The sequence below is a fragment of the Thunnus thynnus genome, chromosome 5, assembly GCF_963924715.1.
Source record: "Thunnus thynnus chromosome 5, fThuThy2.1, whole genome shotgun sequence".
NCBI classification, from domain to species: Eukaryota; Metazoa; Chordata; class Actinopteri; order Scombriformes; family Scombridae; genus Thunnus; species Thunnus thynnus.
Window position 1 is genome coordinate 2771964 of NC_089521.1, and position 16667 is coordinate 2788630.

The 16667-nt window shown below is 37.0% G+C and overlaps 1 protein-coding gene across 1 annotated transcript; it reads right to left on the reverse strand.

Annotated features, from left to right (window-relative positions):
- Nucleotides 1-917: 917 nt before the first annotated feature.
- LOC137182473 (aminopeptidase N-like) lies at nt 918-16260 on the reverse strand. Its single transcript, XM_067588704.1, has 21 exons — nt 15898-16260; nt 14243-14549; nt 13407-13549; nt 12919-13055; nt 10741-10867; nt 9609-9763; nt 8673-8786; nt 8428-8571; nt 8155-8220; nt 7858-7923; nt 7575-7747; nt 7147-7223; nt 5671-5807; nt 5471-5526; nt 4929-5076; nt 4713-4804; nt 3689-3796; nt 3393-3560; nt 3158-3298; nt 2377-2458; nt 918-1949 (listed from the first exon to the last, which is right to left on the reverse strand). The coding sequence occupies exons 1-21, from the start codon at nt 16217-16219 to the stop codon at nt 1791-1793; spliced, it is 2922 nt and encodes a 973-aa protein (XP_067444805.1). The 5' UTR covers nt 16220-16260; the 3' UTR covers nt 918-1790.
- Nucleotides 16261-16667: the final 407 nt, after the last annotated feature.

Genomic DNA, 16667 nt, shown 5'->3' on the forward strand with positions numbered 1-16667 from the left:
ACATCTGTTACATTAAAGTCCTTGCCATACGTGTTCACACAATGCTGATTAGCTTATCATCGCTAGATAAAACTCTCTGCACTTCATAGTGAAGTTCATAAAAAAGCTTTTTGACCGGGGAAAAGGGAGTAGTCAACAAATGTGCTATATACTGTACTCACTACGCAGAAGTAGCAGTACTAGAATATGGACAGACAATATTACATTGAAGCTGCATTAATTGATTTTTTTTTGGTCATTAGGGAGAACATTATTCACATTATTAGCATTATTAGCAGAACAAGTTAATACAACTTTAATATATCCTCACCTTAAAAAGTTGTTATGGCTAGTTGCTCACTATGTCTGCTGTTTGGTGCAGGGCAAGTAATGTACAGTAGGTTTATCAGAGCCATTTAGCTTAAAACAGCTGCCTTGGTTGATGAGAGCAGTATGCCGTAAAACTAAAACAATGGGCTGAAAGACACTAACAGGCTCCATAGAGCTGAAGGGAGCTGCAGGTGATAATTCTTCATACAGTAAGTTTGTCACTTTAGGAGCAACCTCTTTAGTGCAGGTAAATAAAGTACATAAGATATTACTTATATCATTAAATATTTAAATTGTAAACAATCCAACAAGTGCTGCTGTACTAAACTGTCTTCACTCGTCACTAATAACTCACAGTAAATTGTGCAGAATTTGCACAAAACAAAGAGTAGCCCATATCTGAACTTTAGCTTTAGCTAACACATGCTCATTTCTACCACCAGCTAAGAGTTTACAAAAGGAAGAAACAAGAGGATATTTAGATTACTGTCTAGAAGCATAAAATATTGACATTTCAGTTGCACAACTAGTCATGAAAACCCTTATTCAACCACATCTACAGCGGGAATATCATCCATAGGAACGGAATAATGACTGGATACAGTAAATTCCTAACAAATCTGTTTATTCTCCTTTCCAGAATAAAGTACAATCATTGCCTTGAAATATCTACAAATATCCACAATATCAGTACAAGATGGGGGTTATTATATTATTATCTTGCAGATTTTGAACAATGAATAAAAGAATGTATTCAATAACAATTCAGTTGTTCCACAGATTATTTTGTATTGTGACAGGAAATGTCTGCACATGTGTGGAAAAAAAACGTTTTTCAGTGTTGCCACTTTCAGAGGCTCAATATTAAACATAGAAAAGAAAGTACAAATGTAAAAATGCAGTTAATTTTGTTGTTGTTTTCAACAGGCCAATGAGGGTGTGTGTTTAAATATGTCTCATATTTTACTCCAACTGACACAGATATACAAAATAATCATGTTATAACCACAACATAATTATTTTGTTATTACAACATCATTAAATAATTTTTCAAACATTACAAGAAAACATTCTGAATTTCTGACACTAAGGAATACAAACATTTTATTTTAAAAACTATGATTTTACAATAAGGTAAAAAAAAAAAAACAACACAAAAATTCTCATGGCCTTCTCACTCAAAGTATCGATATTTAATTTTGTAATTAGTACTACACATTCAAGGATTTTTTAATATATGGTAATTCTCTGTTTCTCTTTTTTCTGTTCTAATCAGCTTGACTTGAAACAAACTGAGGTATACAACAAACACCCTGCCAGCAAATTTAACTCCAAATTTGTTTTAAAGAGGATCAAAATATGTCAAAACCTTTTTTTTGGTACACTTCACACTCTGTCAAGCAGAACTAGAGTAAATTTAAATGTATCTTGTGATACATTTACATACAATGAGCATTTTTAAATTACATGAAGTGAAGGCCTCATAAAGATTTTGCCTCTGCTTCAAACCACTTCTGAACATTTTGCTTGTTTGCTGCGATCCATTTCATGTTGGCGATTGTTCTCTCAATGGACTGATCCACTGCCAGGGTCCCAGAGCCGAAACCGACCTCAGAATTATCTGCCTTGAACTGCTCCAGCTGTAACAATAAACAAAACATAAAATGAGTGTCTTGCTTGGGAAGGTGATGAAGCCATTTGAAATCAGGCAGCAACAAATAACAACACAGGTCTGTTGTCCTAAAACGACACGGGCCCAGATTCAAGCAACTTTAAGGCCAGTCTGACTAGAGATACAATTTTACACACTGGTTGAGTGTGTAAAATTGTATGTAATGGCTTATGTTTTTGGTTACTACAACCCCAGTCACACCACCTCAAGATGTTAAGATGGTGTGAAGGGTTAAGGTATTATAAGGGCAAGGTAAGTTATACATCTACATCTGATAGCATATCATAACTAACAATATCTAAAAGTAGAGATACAAATGTGTTTGATTGTGGGTAAAACAGGGCAAAATTCTCTGTGAAGAAACATTGTGGACAACAAGGTGTAGAATATCTAACCTGCTGAAGCTCAAATTCAGTGGAAAAGCGTTTGGTAACTCCATTGATGAGGTTGGAGAAGGAGAACGATCCACCACCATACCTGTGAGTGAAAACAAAACATACAGGATAATCAGGGCCAGTTGTATCCAAGTAAACAGTTTAGTCACTTGAGAATATTTTTCTTTTCACTGAGCATTGAATTTCACTAAAAAGTCAGCTGAGAAATTAACTGTATTTACAGTGTACAATGCACAGTAAATCAAAGAGAGGCTGCAAATTTTTATTGCCAGTGCAACATGTACATCTTTTATCATATTTCAAGCTTCATGTAATTGTGTTGAAATATACTCAGCACCTGTGTTATGCTTTAACAAGGGGAGGCCTGATTGGTTTATGAGGAGTCAAGAGCAAAGGTCGGCCCAGGCAGAGCTAAACTGAGCACGCATTGTCAATAAAAGCTGTCACTGATAATAAACCTGACTATAAAGCTGCCTTTCAGCAATTATGTGATTATGCTACAATGAATATTTTATTGTGGGACTGTGATTCAGTTCAGCCTGTGAAAATCAAAGGTCACTGAGATTTGTGTTACCCAACACAAGCCATATATATATATTTACACAAATTTCACTCAGAACTGTAAAGCTCATTTTAGCACTTTTTAAACTGTTGTGGAGAGATGACTGAGTGCTCTGCTCATTTGGAAAAAGTGAATTGTAGACTGAACAATTGGTGCCTTATCTTATATTTCATGGGAATATAGTGGTGTAGAGAATAAAAACTACTGTGTTGTACTCACTGAGTGAAAATGTATGACCATCGAGCCCTGACAAAGTCCCAAGCCAGAGACTGGCCAACCACATTGCTGGCAATGTAGACAATGGTGGATGTGGCATCCTGCTTTCGGACCTTTTTTGGATCCAGAGTGTAATCCAGGTACCTGAAGAAGGGGTATAGTATATGTGTGAGTACCGATCAGTAATATGCTGTAGTATACTGCATTATAGTATTAATAAGGCTGTGTGTGAGCAGACCTGTTGAGTAGCCAGGGTTGCTTCGTGCAGGCCAAGGCATAGCGCAGTTTGTCAGCTTCAATAGCGATGGTGGCATTCTGAAACTGTTCCCAAGCAAACTCCCACTCTTTAGCACCACCTGCTGCGATGGCGTTACAGTACACAGTGGAACGGAGGTTGGCATTAATCCTGAAGAAAGATGACATTTTTTAAGTTCAGTCCACCATAGACAGAAAGTTGCACATTAAGTAAAGTAAAGAGTAATTAAAATAGTGAAGAGGCAACAGGTTCTACATCGGGCTGACATGTACACTCACTCATTTTTCTCAGTATCCATCCATTTCTTGAACCATGTCTTGGTCAGGTTTTGGCACTCTTCGAGACCTGTCCTGCAAGCCAGGCTGATAGCATTCACCTGATTATACCTGCAGGAAGGAGTATTAACAAGAGGCCAGAATGAAAAGATGAAGCGTATGAGTCTTAGTATTAGAGGATAAGAAGTAATGCTTTGTAGTAGTGTTGTTGATAATACAATTTTATTTTGAGAAGGATCATCTGAACAGTACTGACTAGATTTCCCTAGTCATAGTTAGCATGATGTTTTTCAGCAACTGCTCCAAAGTTTCATATGGTGGGCAGGTAAAATGCTGTCATCTCAGTGGGGCTAGTTATGGCTTTGCAAGATAATTCATGTTAGCATCTAGAAGGACAAGTGGTAATAGCCAGTGGTGATGCTAGCCTCTACTAGCTATCAAGTACATTAAATATGTTTACAACTAAACAGTGACTGTCATCTGGCCAGTTATGTTACTAAAGTGATGCTAACAAGGTAGGAATTCCATCAGTATACAAAATTGATTAAATGCTGCAGAGACAACTGACCAGTTCCCAACCAAAATGTAAAAAGAACTTAAAATAGAGCTGTGTGCAATGAACTACAGCTGTTGCCCCAAGAAATCAGGACCTTTATTGCTGCCAGTTACAATGTTACAATATCAAACACTTTATATAGTCCTTAAAATTAGACAATAGTACTGACCAAGTTTCGTCAAAAGACGGTACTATACATCTTTCATGTAATTAACAACAGAGCGTACTTTTACTTGCACATTGTAACCGGGATCCTGTTTTCCAAAAGCATCTTTATACTAAGATGATCTCAGGGGCGGACTTTTGAACATTTGAAGAGGTGTAACACATTGCTGAGAGAGACAAACTGTATATACAGTGACACTGTTTTAATGTTTAACTCTCTAATTTGCAAGTGTATATTTTTTTTGCATCTCCTAAAAAATATGATCTCAAGAGCAGTATGCTCATGTTTTTGATAGCTTTACTCACTGGTCCATGTGTCCATCAGGTACTTTGCTCCAGTTGTCGGTCATGTTTTTATAGTAGTTAAACAGAGGGGTGACCTGCTTTCTCAGATAATCCTAAAAACAAGGAAGAACAAAGAAATGTGATAATTCCACGAAGATTAGAAGCACAGGAGTTAATTCTTTGTATTTAATTTGTTTTGATGTTTATGCTGATGTGTTTAGCTGAAAGAAAGCACACCTGCATGTAACCATAAATCTCGCTGCGGTCAAACATGAGGTAGAAGAAGTCCAGGTTGTTCAGGGCCGACTCCCAGGGCATGTATTCTCTCTCCTTGTTCAGGTACTTGGTGGTATTAAGAGCCAGCACTGTGTCGATAAGCTTTGCTCTTTGGGATTACAAGATTGTGAAAATGAAGGAGCCATGTACATTTCTGAACATCTTGATCATCATTTAGTACAGTAATAGCCTTGTGTGTCTCAGTTTTACCCTGTTTTCCAATACTTTGCCAAAATAGTTGTTTACCTTGGTATAGTCACGGTAAAGTAATGAGTCAAAATGACTGGCAGCATCTGTGTCATGCTAACAATGTTGTGTAGTGGTTATATTTGACTAATTTTAGACCATTTCCCCCATAAACCCTGTTTTAGATTAATGTGATGCATAGACCATTATTAATGAAGTATTTTGGCTTTACTGACAAAAACAAACAAGTTCCACATCTCAGTAATCCATTCCTTTCATTATAATCATCTATTTATTACAGCAGTAGCAGAGCTTACCTGGCCAGGTTGAAGGCGTCATCCACCAACTGAGCTCTGTTGATCCTTGGAATGCTCTACAGAAACAAGAGTCACTACTATTAAAACAACTCAGATCAAGTGTATGTAATCAGTGTAAGAAAGCAGAGGTCATAAATTATTGTAAGTTATCCAGAAAAGTTGCAGGTCATATCAATGCCCATCAGACAGCTATATCTTACCGTATGATTGGTGCTCAGAATATTTAGTAGTTTTTTCCAGTTGCCCTGGTCATAGTTTACTCTGTAGTAACCCACTGTGTTGATGTTAGCCAGCACCCAGTCAGTCTCTGTTGTTGCCTTCATCTCTTCAAATTTGGCTACAGAAGAGAGGGAGGTCAGAGTTATCAATTATTGTCATGCATAAGACCAAAAAATTTAAGATTATTGTTTGATGATTGGATTTTCTGCTAAGTCAGCCTGTGAGCTTTCTGCCAAGACAAGAACCAGTCTGCAATCTGTGCTTTCAGCTTTCAGCTACAGTACAATAGAATAATGAGACAGTCCTCACCATAGAATGACAGCACTGGTCATTTGTTCAAATGCATAAAATAAAATGTTTATGTTTCCCTAACAAGGAGCTTGCAACTGTGAATTATAACTGTTGACTCTTTTAATCAAAAGCAGAATTACTATAATACTACTATACTATATATATATTATCATAAGGTTTTGCGGTGGTATAACAACATAACACTACTTCGTTGTAAAAGGCAACGCTTTTATCCAAAGCAGCTTACAAGGGAGGCAAGACAATCAATGTGACTTTGATACAGATGACCTTTGTTCTTTTCTCAACATCAGTGTTGGTTTCCATGACCGTGACCTTTTCCTAACCTTAACCAAGGAGCTTCTGTGCCTACCCAACCACAATCTTAGAAATGGTAGATCAGTAAACAGTCAACCTGCCGATAGGGAGACCACATCAGAAGACGCTCACGTGGATCATTTTGGGGGAAAAAACAATGTCAACTGACCAACGTTGTCATGTAGTCTGGAACTGGCAATGACAGAATGACACTGACAAAAAAACTCTCAAAATTGCGCTAAGGCTGGTTTATCTTTTAGCACTTAATCAGCTCCCAGTTTAATCATTGGCATTGTACCTGTGCAGAGCAGTTTCTCTTCATAGTATCATTAATGTTGAAATATTGTGTTGCCCCTTGCAATCAATACTATACTTCGCTTTGAATGTAATTTCTAGAACAGCATTATAAAAACATATTTGTCATAACAGCCAGTCCCCACAGGTGGTGGCAAATCTGAAACTTGTGCAATACAGTCATGAATAATCAACTGGCCCATTCATGTTTCTTTCATTCTTCCAGATTGTTTTTCCTCATCTTCTCAAAGCGTTTAGGCTTCTTGTTATGCTAGTTTGGGTTATGTTATAGATAATTCTTTAATGTATTTTCAACATGCTATTATCTGTCTGGAGCTTAGTTTTATGTTTCTAATGCTGTATTGCATTATTTTGACTTATAATTGATTGCTGATTGGTCAAATCCTGAGAAGTTGTTTTTTTTTTAATGTCCTTTAACACTTGCTTGTAATCAAGGAACCAGTGAATACAAATGACTTGTCTTGATCATCAATAAAAGCCAAAAAACGTTTATCTCTACTTATTAAACTATCAGCAAACGGGTGTATCCTACCTACCTTGTTCACTAATCAACCACTGTAGTTGAGTTTCACCTCCATTCTTCTTCCACTTGATTGGAACAATCCATTTATAGCTGTGGGATTAACAACTGTGTTATTAAATCTACATGTACTTGCATCAGTTGTATCATGACGACATTAAAATGAAAATGACAAGTAGTAAAAAATAGTAGAAAGTAATGATAGATAATATTTTTTTCTTTTTCACTGCGTATTATTTTTTGTGATAATACTAGTAGTTATAATAGTATTAAAGATAGTAGTATTACTGTATTATTATAAAAGCAGTGTATTAGTATAAGCAGCAGAAGTAGTAACAGTGATAGGAGTTATAATAGTTGTGATTTACATAGCAGCAGTAGTATTAAAGACAAACACATAAATAATAACTTGAGAGGGAGGGATGAAAAAAGAAGTATACATACTTGAAGGGAGATTGAACAGTAACTTCAGAGTCTGGATCCAGGAGGAAGTGCTTCTGGGATACCCTTCCAGTTTTTGTATCGATGGTAACTGCAGGAAAGCCCATCTGCAGCACCCAGGTGTTCATGATGTTGTCGATAGTGTTAGGAAGTTTAGTGCTACTTTTGTCAACAGCCTGTGGAAGCAGATGCAGGGACATTGATGTGACAAACTACAGCAGATTGGAATATACTGGAGATCCTTCTGGTTAATATATTGGCCAAATGTTAATTGAAATGAACTTGCCATTTGCAGATGGCTCCATAGGTCTGTGTAGACTGCGTTCCCAAATGCAAATTTTGCCAGGTAGGACTGCAGGACGGACAGAAAAAATTGGAGATAAATGGGTGTTGGGAAGAGTATTTTTGGGTCATCAAATGCACACAGTTATGTCACTAATAGAGAATTAATTTGTCAAGGACATGTGTACCCAAACACCACACAGGATCTGTTATGCTAGAACTTTTTTACAGTGTCAAATAAAGGGGACTAAACTTTACAATTGCATCTAAAAAAGTTTTCAGGTAAATAATATGTCCTTACCGTGAGTCCCATTCTGAAGACATCCTCAGTAAGGAAATCTGACAACATTCGCAAAACAGATGCTCCCTGAGGATAACAAAAAATATTTTTTAGCTTTTTAAATGTTTTCAAGATCAGATGAGGCATCTGTGTTTTAGGGGCACTGTGACAAATTTGTTAAATATTTGAAAAAAGAAGCAAACTTGGGAGAGAACTATGGGAGAGAAACTGAAAGCATAATCTGGGCAGATTGGTCTAAAGATGAGAAATGTGTTCAGCTGCTGTTTAGGTTACCTTGCTGTAGGAGATGGCATCAAACAGCTCACTGATCTGTGCTGGTTTCTGGATGTCCTCTTCTTTAGAGGACAGAGGGTGAGAGGAGGCCAGGGCATCAACTGCAAACACCCTGTGGACATCATTGAGCACGATAAGGTCCTTCTGTTATGAGAAACATAAGACAGTATGGTCAAAACTTCATTGATCACTGTCATCACTATCCTGCATGACACAGATTAATGAGGTGGGAGGGTAATCCTTACGACGTTCCAGTTGGGTTCAGCTTTGTCTGCTCCCAGATACTCAACATAGGAGGCAAAGCCTTCATTCAGCCACAAGTCATTCCACCACCTCAGGGTCACCAGATTCCCAAACCACTGATGGAACAGCACAAACAGAAAATTTGAATGATTCAGCAAGAAGCAAACCAGAAGCTTTGAATTGGTAAAATTCCAGAGCAATAAAAAATGAGTAAGACAGGGATAGGCAGACTTTGCATAGCCACACAGATTGAATATTTAATGACTAATCATTAAAAGACTTTGATGAAGAAACTGTTGTGTTGAAAGTGCTCTGCTTGCACTATTAAAGCCTTCAAATCAGTCAGTGTGCATCAGTCTTTTCTGATAAGCACCTGATTCAGTTGCACATTGCTAAAAATGCACGGAGAACCTCTTTCTATATAATGTATATATATACATTAAAAGAACTTGGTCTCAGCTGTTTAAAAAATGGCAACGATACAGCTTTGGAAGGACAATCTTGATATTCATTCAATTCAAAATTTTAACATGAAAGACTTGAAAATTACATGATGTTTGCTTACAAAGAGTTTTGATTTGACTTGTACTTGCTCACAAGCACTTGTCATAAGACTTGCTTTGACAAAACATGAGACTTGATTTAGAATCTGTTTTGATCATTTTTGAACTTGACATGGACTTGCCCTCAGGGACTTAAAACTTCACTTGAACATGAAAAAAAAGTCCAAAACTCAAGACTTCACTTTGACTTGTCTCAGTTAACTTGAGACTCGACCCAGACTTTATGCAAAAGGCCTCAGGTCTTTCAAGGTCATGCAGAATCATTCCAAATTCAGTTCTTCAGTTTAAAACTATTTAGATAAAAGAGTGAAACATAATAGCTAGTAAGAGTTAGACCAGTTAGACATTATGAAGTTGGCAGAGTTAAAAACAAACCATGTGAGCCAGTTCATGAGCAATGATGGTAGCGATCCTCTCCTTGTTGGAGTTAGAGGCGAACTCTTCATCATAGAGCAGAGCTGTCTCTCTGTATGTGATCAGACCCCAGTTCTCCATGGCTCCAGCATTAAAGTCTGGCAGAGCTATCTGATCTGCATTAGGAAGGAGATTATTTGTGGTTTATTATCTCTAAATGCAGCTGAGTTAAAATGAACACATCCTCATAATTAAAATCTAATGTGATCTGGAGAGATGATGACCCAGAATCATTTATTTCCTCACACATTTAAAAAATCTCTATAAAAGGTAATCTTATTGAAAATATTTCTAATAGGCACCTTTTAAAGTTCAGTTAGAGACTTCAACAGTAGGCTGGGAAGACATTTGGAAATTTGGGTACATGATTGTTTAATCAACTTATCAAGTTTTATCTGTTAATAATTGACACTGTACAGCTGTGTCATTAAAATTCTAAACTGAGAGATACAAGTAACCATGGGTTAGCAGATAAGTCTAGCATCAATAAACGATAAGAACAGAATGAAGGACAAATGTTTTATATGGTGCTCGAAATGGTTGACACAGCTGTTTTACTGGAAGTGACAGCCAAAGTCTCAGTCTACAATATGAGGAATAATATATTTGGGGCTGACCATAAAAACGCACATGATGGCAATAAACATGATGGCAAGAACTATTGACCACTGAGGTGTGGTGGGGCAGTTAAATCAGAGGATTACATGTGTGACTGGGTAATTGTACTTAATACATGTGGAGGAGAGTTCATAATAAAAGCTATTCAGGCAATACATCTAATTGCATAAATTCAATAAAGATACATATAGATCATGAAAATGAATCATGTCCTCAGAGAAAAGAGGGCATGGAATTTTATGTACAGAAAGTTTTAAATGGGGTTGTGTTGATTAATTGAAGGAAAATTCAGATATTTTTCAACCTGAGCCATTCTGACTGTGGATTATTTGCATTCACCACCTCCATTGTAGAGATTAAGAAAACACAGAATTTCAAAAAAAAACAAGCAATTGTAGTTAATTGCAATTGTAATAAGGAATTGTAGCTGACTCCATAGTGACCTATGTCAAATCATCATGTGTGGTGGACTTACCAGACTTGGGCAGAGGGTATGTGGAATTGTAATAATTCTCAAAGAACTTAAGGATGGGTCCAGTTATGTTAAGGGCATACTGTCCTTGCCCAGCAGCAATAGCAGGCCTCCGAGCGAAGATCCGGATCTAAAACCACACCAAACATAATATGCACACAATTTAAAAAATGCTTTTCTGTCAATATAATTATCAGAAATCATTGAATCTTCTTGGTTTTAACTTCATCTCAGCTTTTTAATTGCATGATGTTAAAGCTACTATGTGCAGATTTTTTTAATGAGATTTAATCCTGCAGTGCGGAACTTTTACATATAAATGACTGTACATTACATTTCAGCCCTTGTCAAATGAGTTCACACAATGTTGATTAAGCCTATCACGAGATAAATCTCTCATTTCAAAGTATATAAAGTTTTTAAGTCTCATGTCGGGCGCGACATTCCTGTGCTGGCTGTTTGGCCTTTAATCATGCTGCTCTTCTAGACTTTCTAAATGTTACTGGACCAAATTAATCAAATTCTGATAGTGAAACATTGTGGGGGTCGTATGACGCTCAAAACTATTTATCCACCATTTTCAACCCAATCTCTAGAAGAAAACATCGGCATTGAACGTTTCTGCAAACCACAGAAACATTGAATATATACGTTTAAACACGTGAAATACATATCATATCAACAAATGTAGCATATTAACATTTCTACCCGTTGAATAATGATGTTTTATGGTGTGACAATGCTGTAATTAAGGTCTGGTTAGGTTTAGGCACAAAGACCACTTTGTTAGGGTTAGGGAAAGATCATGGTTTGAGTTAAAATAAAATAAAAAATAAAATAAAAACAGCAGATGTCTCACTAAAAACAACCGGTTTTCTCACCAGAAAAATGGCTGCAAATGTCCTGATGTCTCACTAAAAACACCTGCTTTTTTCAGTTGAAATGGGAAGTGGACATTGGTTTCAAGGTGGTCTCTAACCGTGCTCTCTGCTGACTTCCAACTTGCTGCCAACAAAGTTACTAACCATCCACCGACCCCTCCTCCTCCCAGGAAAGATCAGCTCATATAGATCGAATGTGAACTACGTCACTTTACAAATGTTGAGATGATACGTTTTGTTGAAATGTTGACATAATATGTTTTGTTGACATTTTGATATGATACGTTTTGTTGAAATGTTAATATGCTACGTATTTCACGTGTTGAAACGTAGATATTCAACGTTTCTGTAGCTTGCAGGCTGCCATTTTATAGCCGCAACAGTAGGTTACGGCCAGTGGTGTACTGGCCATCAGGCATACTGGGACAAACCCTGGTGGGTCGATGGACAGCCAAAAAATATGTTTTTTGGCCGGTGGACCATCAAAACATATCTGTTTTTATTAAGATGTTGTTAGTTATTGTCAGAGTCCAGTGAAACTGTTTCAATCCTGTTAAAAATTGGTGCAGTCTATATTATGCATTGCTTTGTGCAACAGTGTCTTCTTAGATACATGAACGGATGGTGCCAGACTTAGAAATCTGCAAATCCTACACAAAGTAGCTTTAACTTGTATTTGTGTTACATCATTAATATGTGTGCCTCTCTCCAAAACAAACTCAGAGTTACAATCACATCCCTTGGATGACTACAAGAATGGGACTTTTGTTTTACTTAAAAGAAGAATGGCCAAGGGATTTTAGGGGGGAAGTCAACTGAAAAATGGCTGAAAAAAGCTCAAAAAGTAATTGCAGCTTAAGAAGTGTCAGCTAGTTTAACCGAAACACACAAGTTTTTGACTTTTCAGGTTCAGCTATTTATCTTGTAAACAGCTAACTTTACCATGTCTGCTGATGTTAATGTTAACCATCAAAGTTGCTTCTACTATATGCAAAAAACTTGATTTACTTTATTTTTTGTCTTAGCTTACTATACTTTGCTTAGCTTGATAACAAGCTAATATCTAATCACAAAGTTACATAGCCTGTGTCACCAATAATGGAATTTCTCCATAGAAAATGGCATAAAAATGAACCACACCTGTTTACTTCTTTTAAAGTACCATGTGCAGGATTTTTAAAATTCCTACTATTATGGCGTCCCCTGTGTAGTATCAAAAAGGACGCTGGATGAATACATGCCGCTAAGTCTCCTGGAAATACAAACCACATTCATGAAATAGGGACAAAATCCAAATTACCAAAACTCCATCAATGGTGTTATTGATGAAGGCATAGTCGCTGACAATGAACGCCAAGAGGTAGGTGGACATTTTCTTGGTTGGCTTAAAAACAGTCTTTTGCAGATTCTTGTTTTGGATGGTGATGCTGCTTGATTCTGTAGAAGAGAAATTTAATTATATAATAATATGTGTATTTGATTTGATTTTCAAAAAGTGACTATAGCCTAAAAATTAATGGAATCATTGGCATCAATTTCTTTATTACTGATCATTATCATATCAGATCATTATTTATATTACTACCCAAGATCACAAAGTTAACTTTCAAATTGTCAAGAACTAGTTTTGACAGGTTTTTGTTTTGTATATGTTTGAGTTCAAATTTCAAAAACGTGTCACTTTAGAATATCCTTCTGTCCACAGTTTTAGTCAACCATATAAATTCTGTTATATTCACTTGTAAATCAACAATAATCTTGTCCAATCATCATTGTAGTGTAACTAACCTTTTTCCTCGCTATTGGACAGGGCTACTTTATCACTGTCGTGGATCAGGCTGATGTGGAAAATAGCTTTCATGGCTGGCTCGTCAAAACAAGGGAAAGCCTTTCTGGCATCTGTTGGCTGCATCTGAGTAGTAGCAACAACCCTGACAGAAAATTGACAAATTAAGCTTGATATTTAAAGAAACAAACCTGACATTTCTAGCAATGTGCTTGTTTGGTGTACTTAGAGCCAGATGAGAAAATTGATATCAATTTCAACTCTGTGCATCAAGTACAGAGATAGGCCTGCAAAGCCTTTAGCAGAAGACTGGAAGTAGGGGGAAACTGCCAGTCTAGCACTATCAAAAGTAAAATAATCCACTTTCCAAAAGCTCCAAAACTGACTAACATCTTGTATCTTGTTTATCACAAATTACACATTGAGAAATAGAAATGTTAAAAGGAGACTGTCCAGTTAACATTAGGTACCAGAGCCACTCTTCAACCAAGTGTTGATTGTTGTTGACTGCAAGGCATCTCAAAAAGAACCAACTGTGTGCTATGAGGTATTGGTGACAACTTTGTCTGTTAACAACATAAATTAAACAGTTTTGAGTTTTTTTTAAGCTAGGCTAAAGCTGGTTCAGACACAAAACTGACATAATTAGATCTAATCTGACTCTTAGAGGGCAAACAAGCATATTTTCCAAAATGTCATCCTACTTCTTTAAAAGGTTTAACATATGTCCTGTGTAACAACTCATTTGGAACATTTCTTCTTAGTTCTGAAACTTTCTGGACTTATTTTTGCACTAGTTATATTTCAAGGCCTATTATCTGACACCCAATGCACATACTTTCTCACTCCATCCTCTATGTATTCGCTCCTATAGAAGCCTCCCAGGTCATCAGCCAGTTCTCCAGTAAAGCGTGTGTAGAGTTGGTACCTATGGCCCTTTATCAGTTTACCATCCAGTTGTAGGACCAGGTACTGAGTCACATTCTGGAGCCAGGAAGACTTGATTTGGGGGGCTTTGACTTCACTACCCACTGCAGTGAGTGTTGCCCACTGGCCATTCTCGAGTTTGGTGTAGTCCAGTTTGTTGGAGTGGATGAGGATCAGGTCAGTCTCCTCAACACACTCAAACTCCACACTGGAATTACCTGAAACAACATGGAAGTAACTTTAATTGTGATCAGTAGGAAGTATCAGCAGTAAGAGGAGAAGATGAAGCAGGTGGAGGAGAATGTAAATCCATTGACTTATTAAATTATATTATTAGATATGATTGAAATTATGTAATTTGGGCTTTTAAAAATCAAGTAAATAATTAAACTTTCTGTTCAAATTTTAAAAAGTGGCAATTAAAATGTCTTCAAAGAGATGTTAATGTCTTAAAAGTTTATTTCACTCTTTGTAATGTGTGTATGTATGTCATGCAGTTTGCTCATCCAACCTCAGTTCCATCTAAAACCCAACCCATTTACTCACATTACAGTTTTATTGACTGATAAACTTGGAATGGAAAACCTGAATCAAAGTTTTAAACACCCTTCAGAAAGACACAAGTGAGGTCACTGACTTTGTCCATGTTTTTCTACAGTCAATGTTGTTGTCTCGAAGGTCAAGAATAAGCTGTCAAGCTCAATGTAAATTCTTATACATTGTGCTATCCCTTTAAAATGGACATTGGTAAAGCAGGGTGTGTTGTTTTCCCTCCATTTTTTCTCTTATGTCTGCTGTTCAAACTGGTATAATATACACTTGATACATTTTTTATTTGTAGGCAATAACATGTTTAAAGCTGCAGCCCACTCACACACCAATTATCTTCTGGGTGTGTACAGACCATACCTGACTGACATCTTCTCCAGAGTTATGACCACTCTCCCTGGTTAGTTAGTTTTACATGGAGAACACACATTATATGAAGTTAAGTGACCTTATGAAACTTTCTCTCCCAACTTTAACTGAAACGATTTAATTGACAACCCTGAATAGGTGTATCAGGTGTGAACAGGGGCTTTGAAATGCATTTATAAATTATACTTGAGAGATTGATAAGAAACAGTGTTCTTTATTAGTCCATAAAACTCACATTATAAGCATGCACTACTACTTTGGCAGTAGTAACAAAAAGGACACTGTGGCAAGTCGCTGATAATGAACACCAAGAGGTAGGTGGACACTTTCTAAGTTGGCTCAAAAACAGTCTTCTGCACATTATGGGATACAGCCTGATGCACAAACTCTGCAAGCTACAAGAAGAAGGATTCCTGAAAGATGAGTGCTTCTTCATTATGTCTCGTTTTCTTTTTACATCATACTACCTTAGAGATATAACTTATCAGCCTTCTATCGGCCTTTATCTCCATCCCCTTTTCCTCCCAAAAGAATGCCTACAAACTCTTGTTGGTTTTAATCCTTGTTAAACGATGAGGATTGATTTAGGCTCTGAATACCAGATGAATGCTACTAAGAAAACCATCTGTCCATAACATAAAGCCTTACCTGTAAAGATGTAGAGTTCATTTTGTCTCGTTGTTGTTGATTTAATTGGAGTCAGCTGGGGCCACAGGGTGACGTTATAGTGGTCTGGCACCAGGCTCTTGGGCAGACGATACTTGTCCCAAGGCTCATTGGATGGGGCAGGTGTCGTGACAGGTGGTTTTGTTGTTCCTCCGTCCGTTGGCGACACTTCATTATTGTCATTATTTTTAGCCTTTTCCTGCGAGTAAACAACAGACAGAGCTATGATAGTAGCCAGGGCTCCTGCACCCACGATGATGACCACTATCCCAACAGCTTTACTGATGTAGAAACCTTTCCCCATGTTGTCTGCCTGCGATGGAGCCCCACACTGAGACAGTGCATGCAAGGGTAGAAGGTGAACTTCTATATGTAGCCATGGGTAGCATTTCCCCTCCCATTCACTTTACCAGGTGATACATTAACAGTGAGATTGTAAACACCCACCCCACCTGATGAAGACAAAACTGGCTCTGTCAGATATTATAATAACTGACCTTTAACTATAATCTTACAATACTAACAATATTAAATTATATTTTCTGACATAATTATAGAGTTTTCATATCATAATGTAGACATTATTCCAGTTCATCCAAACTACACTTGACTATCAGCATTGTTGTCACTGAGATAATTTGAATCGCTAGCCTTTTAAACAGAAGAAAAGTTCATGTAAATCAATGTACATCATATCCACACTTTACACACTGAAACATTTTAAGACCCATGGCCATAGCAAAGATTTTGGA

Coding starts and splice junctions, on each gene's coding strand:
- LOC137182473 (XM_067588704.1), bottom strand. CDS start 16,219: ATGGGGAAAGGTTTCTACATCAGTAAAGCTGTTGGGATAGTGGTCATC. Junction 14,550..15,897: donor TGAACTCTACATCTTTACAG/GTAAGGCTTTAT, acceptor ATGTTGTTTCAG/GTAATTCCAGTGTGGAGTTT. Junction 3,299..3,392: donor CAACCCTGGCTACTCAACAG/GTCTGCTCACAC, acceptor CCCCTTCTTCAG/GTACCTGGATTACACTCTGG.